The sequence below is a fragment of the Apaloderma vittatum genome, unplaced genomic scaffold, assembly GCF_000703405.1.
Source record: "Apaloderma vittatum isolate BGI_N311 unplaced genomic scaffold, ASM70340v1 scaffold14701, whole genome shotgun sequence".
NCBI classification, from domain to species: Eukaryota; Metazoa; Chordata; class Aves; order Trogoniformes; family Trogonidae; genus Apaloderma; species Apaloderma vittatum.
The window spans coordinates 8,723-17,282 of record NW_009697498.1 but is presented as its reverse complement, the minus strand read 5'-3'; the positions used below and the strand labels follow the sequence as shown (position 1 = coordinate 17,282).

General features: G+C 38.3%; 1 protein-coding gene across 1 annotated transcript in view; it reads right to left on the bottom strand.

The window, feature by feature from the left end:
* Nucleotides 1-4,264: 4,264 nt before the first annotated feature.
* LOC104280103 (protein PRRC1-like) overlaps nt 4,265-8,560 on the bottom strand; it is a gene marked incomplete at its 5' end in the record, with an annotated part of 11,159 nt that continues 6,863 nt past the window's right edge. The window contains 2 exon segments of the mRNA XM_009877657.1: nt 4,265-4,293; nt 4,296-4,469. Coding sequence (XP_009875959.1) covers nt 4,265-4,293; nt 4,296-4,469 — 203 coding nt within the window.

Sequence of the window (8,560 nt, the reverse complement as noted above, 5' to 3'; positions counted from 1 at the left end):
GATAAATATTTCACTCTCCTAAACACTCATTTTTGAACCAGATGGGCAGGCAAATTGAGCACTTGCAGCGAGCCTCTGAGAATATTCCTTCTTAGTTCTGGCATCCCAGCTTTCCACATACAGTCAGGTCACACTTCCACCATTCACTCATTCTGTTCCCATGAACCTCTCAGCCCACTCAAGTTTTCAGCATCAGCACTGCATGGGAATATTTGTAGGGATATTCCTTAGCTGAGCCATCCTTTCACATTTTTCTGCTTGTGGGGGGTTTCTTGTTGCAAAGTAGGTCTGAATGAGCAGACTACAGAACTTTTTAAGCCCACTGATAACAAAAAACAGTCAAAACTCCTAAAAAATTGGAAAGCTCGATAGTGGTCACTTGAAATTAACATGTCAGAGAAAGTATGTGTGACACAGGATGCCTTTTTAAAAGGATGGCTGTTTCTCCCCGATCTACTAAATCTCACCTGTAGAAACAAAAGATTTTTAACTGACCAAGGATGAAGGAATTTCAGAGGCTTCCACAGTCATCAGCAGGTGCTAGCTCCCACTTCTTCAAACAATTTCATTAAGGCCAGAAACTATTTTCCAGTCTCAGAATAAAAATCCAATATTCTTCCTATATATAAAATCTTTGTGCTGAGTTTTCTGTAGAAAAAATAAAAATAAACCCGCCCCGCAAACAAAAAACTGACTGATGGATCTCATATTAGACTATACAAATCTTCTTTAGTTTAACCTGAATTTATGATAGCTCTGCTAACTACTACTTTACACAACAATTAAAATCCTGCCATTGTGGAATGCAGAAGCCACTGACCTGCTTGAAAAGTGTACAAAGCACTGCATTTAAACATCCAGCTCTTTATCTTTGCATTGTCTGGAACTCTAAGCAGCAGATGGTTGCTGCTTTTGTGCAGCCCCTCCTATGCTATCTCAAACATTTTAAGGGCTCTGCCTCAGATTAAAGATCAAGTAGATCTGCTTCAGTGTAATGCAAACTGCAAGGATTTGGCTGTACAATGGACAAGTATGTATTTTGGCATGCATGCAGGCACGTAAAGCTTTTTAATCAGGACACCTTTGATAGAGATATTAAATAGTGATCATATAGTGCTGAGAAGCACTGGTGCAATCATCTCTCATACTCCAGCGCCAAGGAACTGAACTGATCACATGCAGTGAATGAAATTACAGTATGGCCATAAGGATGTGCAGCAAAACCAATCAGTGCCACCAACACCCCAGCAAAGCATGAAGTCGTAACTGCGTTTTGGCTTACGTACTCATGCAAAACATCTCTCACAGCCTAGCCTTCTTCTCCCTGCTGATTATTGTGTTTTTAAATTTGACTGCAACGAGGCAGGAGCTACAATAGATGTGGGTCAGGCCAACTTCTTTTTTACAATGTTATTTACCAGTGGGTACTTCCTTCCGGAGGGAAGTACCTCTAAAACAGAGGTACTGAACAAGCCTATGGTCATGGAAAAATTGCTTTCAGCACTGCTTGCTACAAAAGGTACAGTAAAAAGAACAACCAGAATGGCAGTTACAAACACAGAAATAAACCACAATGATTAGTATAGCTGGTCTCCCCTCCTTCTGGATGTACCCCAGGATCACTTTCAGCAATTCCTGATATCCTGATATGTGGGAGCTTGCCTGATCTTTTGTTTATGACATTCATATTTGAGCACACATATCTATTCACAAAGTAGGAGAAATGGCTTCTGCAGCTTTATCTAGCGAAGACTAGCAGCTGAGAATTCTCTTTACATGTCCACATGTGCTCTAGTATCTGCTCTCCTAAGTTGATTTCAATATAATTTTAACACGGGATGTCAGTGTCTTATCTGCTGAGCAACCTTTCCACTTACTGCATGCAGCAGATGATAAAAAGCTGAATGTTATCTTCACCTGCTTCAGAGTTCATCCATGCCAAGTGGAACTCAGTATCTGAAAAGGGCCTTCACTCAGGAAGTAATTCCAAATTCTGTTAGCTCTCCAGAGCATACTGCAGACATTTTTCCTTTCCTTGGTCTCTCAGAGAAGAAACTGAGCTCCTGGCTTTTATGTGAAGATCTTATTTTTTTATATTTAAACGAGCAATGCTCAAGTGAAGGGAAGGAATTAAACAAAAGTTATCAAGTCAAACCACTTTAGTTCTTGGGTGAGCAGCTGAAACTACATCAAAAGACTTTCATCAAGCCAGAGATTTTGAATGGAGAAAGACAATTGCACGTGACCACATCATATCCCAGCAACCAACAACAAGAAAATACAAAGAGAAGAGGAAGCAGTCACTCACATTTTGGCAGAAAGCCAGCAAATTTCTACAGAACAGAGACCCAAACATTCCTGAAGGCATGCCAGCAGAGCCTTGGAGTATGCCACATTAGCAGCTTCGTAGGACAGCTGGAATTCTGGGCCAAGGTCACCACAATGAACCAGGTGCTGTAAAATGAAAACATGTCTCCACTCTTACCTCTTCTGAGAAACAGTGAATGCCAGGGACAGGCAAGGGAGAAAGAAAAAATTAAAACTGAAGACAATTTCTATTAACTCATGCCAAGGCACATAAGCCTACCCATGATTTCATGTCTTGTTTCTTTGCATCATGGAGCATGCTACAAGCAGGGGACAAAATGGCAGCATTCAACATATTATAAAGTGCACAGTGAAAATTAAAATAAAAGCAAGGATGCCTTTAGTAAACATGGAAAACCAGAAATCCCTGTATCATCCTTTGGTTTATGACACCAAGAAGTGCTTCCAACAAGAGACCTCAGGAGTCAGGTTCTGTTTGTTTTGGTTTTTTTCCAGACAAAATAAGCATTTAAGTACTGCCAGATCTGTAACTTGACCATGTAAATATAATTTCAAAATACAGATGTTCATCAGCTATATGAAAAAATAAACCTTTAAAATAGATAAAATCCTCCAGTAGAAACATTTATTCAACTATTTTACACAGTAAGCCAATTAAGGCAAAATATATTACTTGGAGATAAGACAGGGTTTCACTGGGTACAAATACGAGCTGGCTTAACAGTACATTATATATAAAAATGTTCTTTCAAAGCATCTAAGAAAGGTAAAGGCAGAGCAATATAAGCTGAAAAACTGCTTCTTTAAGGCAAAGAAAAAGTATTTGCTTATTCTTAATTTTTTTTAAAAGTATTATTACCAAAATATTTTTTCACAATTACTCCCATATTTCTAATCAATGATTTACGACTGTGTGAGCATGGATAGAGGGCATTTAGAGCTGTGGAAAAAAAAACCGAAACCACATACCACTGAAAACTTACATGAGAAATCACGAGCTCGTAACATGAAGGTGGTAATTAAGAGTTAAAAAAAGTTTAAAAAACCCAGGATATTGAAGCAAGTAATACACATCTCACCATTTTACACATAAAATTGCTGACCATAACTTGCTAAAAGAATTTACGCAACTACATATAAAATATGAAGTCTGGAAGCACTGGACTACATTACAGTGTTGAAATTGATGAAATAATTTCATGTGTATGTGGTACCTGATCTAAAACCCCATGAAGCAAATTGAAACTTGTCTAGTGTTTTAATTGGACATGAATTTCATTATCATTACATAAAAAGACACAGCATGGAAAATGAGATTTCAAAGTTATTTAGAAACAATTTCAACTAATGGGGCATGGATCTGTGCTCTTACTCAGCAGCTCACCGTTAAGTGTTGTAAAAACTATTCAGCATCAGTCCTGAGAACTTATACACTATACACAGACACCAAATTTAGCAGGTGTTAAGTACCACCTAAGCACAGGCCCCAAGAAAGTATCTAATACAAACAATAATCTCTCTGGATTGAAATGCATACATAACATACATGTTTATATTACTAATGTAATAGAAATAGCTAGACAATTAACTCCTTTAAAAAAGTATGATAACTAAAATATTTCAGCAAATGCCTAGTAAGGTATAAAATAATAGCACATTCCACTTCACAAACTGTAATGCTATTTATCCCCATTATAAAGATATGTTTGTTCTGATTTCCTGTTTTGTGAGTCATACTGGAAATCATATAGTACTTAAAAATTGCAACTGCTCATTTCCACTAATGGAAATTACCTTCACTTCTCAAAAAAGTAAAATACAGTTTACAGTTAGATTACAAATCTGTACTATATCCACTGAGAATTAGAATATATAGCTTTCACTTCAATTCTAGAACCAAACTCCGTGTTCCTTAGTGTCATGGACAAGCCTTCTTTCAAACCGTCCTGGGTGGTAACTGTTTTTAGCCTTGGCTGCACTGTAGATCATCTGTCGACGGGACATGCCAGTGAATACCATGTGCCAGTCAGTCCTGTTGACGTTCAGTACACTCTTCTCAAGCACTTCGCCCACGGTCACCAACAGGCCTGACCATCTCAGACTGTAATCCTGAGGAGTGAGACTCTTAGCCTGTGTAACATTTGAGAAATGGATTATTGAAAGAGTTTGAAATGAGAACTTCTGCTTCTGTCTTCACCGTTACCAACTTCCTGAGTTACCATTCTTCTGTCAGTAGGACTAAAGGGTATCAGATAGGATTAAAGGGTATAGGATTAAAGGGTACCAGAATCCAAATTTCAAACTGCCCTGTAATTTGTCTAACCAATTACATTTTTTTGGATTTGTATGTGTCATGGTACAAATGACATCTGAACAGTATAAACATGAAATATAATGCTTAAGAGAGTAAAGACAGTCTGCCATTACTAGGAAGTAGTCTTCTCTTTTAAAGGAGCCAACAGATGGAATCAATAATAATACATAGTTACACAATGACTCTTATCTTCCAAAGGTTATAAAAACACTTGGAATGTCCCCCTGAAACAGGCAAGTATCCAAAGACAAGAAGAAAGTCGAGCCTAGTGGAAGCTGAGCACTGAGCTATTCATATGAGATCAGAGAAAGATTATGGTAATTCCCTAAAGTTCAAAGAAGGGAAACAGTGGGGGAAATACCATTGCGTTTATCTGGTCTAATGCTCGTCCAAGGCAACCACTCCCGGCCACCGTCGCATACAATGAAGTGTAGAAGACTTTTAGCCTTATTAAGGCTTTTTGTAATATTACTCAGTTTTTCATAACATTGCACACCGTGCCCAGTTCTTCATGCAGATTTTATTCTGACATATATTCAAGTTAGTCTGCTTCTAGTGCATGTACAGCAGATCAAAGTTCATTAGTGTGTTCCAGTCTTCCTAAAACTACTGTCTTGCAACAGTAACAGCATGTATGTTTGCTGAAATATGCAGTCTGCTCCAATATCAAAATAACATATTACTATCAAGAAGTACATAAAAGACAGATGACACCAAGCAGGGTGGAAGTGCTGATCTGCTTGAGGGTAGGGAGGCTCTCCAGAGGGATCTGGGTAGGTTCGATCACTGGGCAAAGGCCAATCCCATCAGTTTCAACAAGACAAAATGTCGGGTCCTGTAGTTCAGTCACAACAACCCCCAGCAGCGCTACAGGCTTGGAGGGGAGTGGCTGGAGAGCTGCCAGGCAGAGAGGGACCTGGGGGGGTTGATGGACAGCCGGCTGAACATGAGCCAGCAGTGTGCCCAGGTGGCCAAGAAGGCCAACAGCATCCTGGCTGGATCAGGAATGGTGTTGTCAGCAGGAGCAGGGAGGTGATCATTTCATTCCACTCAGCTCTGATGACGCTGCACCTCGAGTACTGTGTCCAGTTTTGGGCCCCTCCCTCAGTACAAGAGGGACACTGAGGTGCTGGAGAGGGTACAGAGATGGGCTACCAAGCTGGTAAAGGGCTTAGAACACAAGTCTTATGAGGAAAGGCTGAGGGATCTGTTCAGCCTAGAGAAGAGGAGATTGAGGGGAGACCTCATCGGTCTCCACAACTACCTGAAGGCAGGCTGTAGAGAGGTGGGGGTTGGTCTGTTTTCCCTAGTGGAGAGTGATAGGACGAGGGGAAATGGATCCAAATTGCGCCAGAGGAGGTTCAGGTTAGATATTAGGAAGAATTTCTTTACTGCGACGGTTGTCAGCCATTGGAAGAGGCTGCCCAGGGAGGTGGTGGAGTCACCATCCCTGGAGGTGTTTAAGAGACGGTAGATGTTGAGCTGAGGGACATGGTTTAGTGGTGTTGACAGGGCTAGGACACAGGTTGGACTCGATCATCTTGAAGGTCTCTTCCAATGAAAACTGTTCTATGATTCTAAGACGACACCTGGTCTTTTATCAGGAAAAGGTTCTTAAAGCACGCCCTCAAATCCTCCTTCTTACCTCCTCAAATAAGTAATATTTAGAATCATAAACATTCATGAGTGTCATATCACGTTCCATCACTAAAAGCATTAATAAAAGAGTATCTATTCTATAAAGACAGTTTTACCACTATTTTCATTACACAGAACAACAAAACACATAGCTAGCTAGAATTTCAAGGAACATATTTGCTTTTAAGTCATCTGTACTGTGAAGAACAGCAACATCTGTACCACACAAACATCTTCTCTGTTCTTAGTATGAAATACAACTATACAATTGTTGTGTTTCTTTCCTGTCGTAATTTAGATTTTTCTTAAAGAGATTGGACTGGATTTATACAAACATATATTTCTTGGACACCCCTGAGAGAAGCCCACTCTGGTTCTAGAAGAGACAATGTGAACAAAGGTAACAGCTGACACACCCACATATTCAGGAGACCAATGACATATCATCACACTTTATGCCTAAGTTAACCGAAATATATAATAGCAAGACTAAATTTAACTTAGAAGGCATGAAACAAAGCTAAGTTTTGCTGTTGATGTATATACATGAATAGTTTTTCTTTAAATGGGAGAGTACAATTCAATCTAATTGAAGTTTAAAGGCTTACACTTTCACTGAATCTGTACACCAAGCTACAGATTAAATGGGTTGCAGGAAAGAACAAGAATGTTTTCTGCTATTATAAGGCAAACACTACTTGTCAAAGACAAAAAGTATGCTTACCCAAGTGAAAAAATACTCAAGAGAGTTAAGCTATTAACTATAGTTTTTAAATGACAAAATAGAGAATATTGAATAAAACAAAACAAAACAAAACAAAGTATGACAACTACTTAAGTAGTAACTTCACATTGCTGTCCCTGTTTTCACAGAATCATAGAATGGCTTGGTTTGAAAGGAACTTCTAAAGATCATCTAAGTCAATGAAGTGGTATCTCCTTAATTAATCTTTTTTTCTTGTAACTTCATGGCATTCTGGAAAACTACAGACGTTTGTGAGTAAAACTATAGATGCTTGTAAGTAAAACTCAGAAATGTTTACTCTGTTAGAACTGGTACTACAAAAAAAATAGTTTTTTTTTTAAATTCTCTACAGAAACATTTCTTTAAAAAGAATTTTCAGACCAGAGTTGACTAATGTATGACTCATGTCTGCCATCAGGCAACATGCAGCAGCCAGAGTTTGGAGTATTTCCAGTACGTGCCCAAAAAACATAAGCAATCTCATTAAAAGCTTCTATTGGTCATAAATTTAAGAACTGCATAGTACTGCATGATTTTCAAAGGGATAAACTATTTCCAAGATTTAAATCTTTCCATTTCAGAAATTTTACATCCTTGTCAGAACAGCACAGTCAGGAGAAGAAATCAGTCTTGCCTTTTAGGTGACGGTATGTTCACGGTGGAACTAAGCTCAAGCACAGATCTGGGCTTTCTTTACTAGGAATGAATTTTCAGAATACTGATCAGTACAGTATGCTGTCTGTTTGCTCATAATTAATAACAAATACTATGGTTTTATAGGCTTTATTAAAATTTGAGTGGATCTCAATTTATGAAATTGAGCCTAAATGAAGTGTAAGCTACTTCACTGAATTGCTAACAAGTCCATGTGTCCATACAGACACTTCACGATTACGGTTTTGTTGACGTTAGATTAAACTCCAACACATATCTTATACATATATTTGTTTATGTATTGTATACTCCAGTTACATGAAGTTAAGGAATAGAAATCAAGCCTTCAGATAGTTAAGAGTACTTAGTGCAATTCCTTGGTGCAGTTGCTTAGTGCATTACTTAAGCTGCAAAGATCTTCTGCACCACAGGAAGAATAAGTACTCTTAGTCTATCTGTGTAGCAATTCATGAGGGTTAATTCTGAGTCACTGAACCAGACTTATGACAATATTTCAATGATAAAGTTATATTTCCTTTTTGAGGGAATACTTCTTTGTGGCAAATTTCTTCTTCGTTAAGATTTCCTCTTGGTTACTTAGTTCTTGGAGTATTTCTTCATTAATAGAAAAGTAAAGCTAGTGCTTCCAAGTGTCATGTATTGCAAAATGAGACCCTTGATCAAGAACTGCTTTAACACAAATGCTTGAAGATTTTTATGCAATACATAAACAAGACTTATTAATAATCTTTATCCTAATTTCATAAATTAAACCACTGAACTGGATCAGCTGTCAGTAGGAATTGACATAATAAAAAAACCTTCAAGCCTTATGTCTCAACTGCTAATTAATGCTCTTAGAAAACTGAAAACTCACCTGC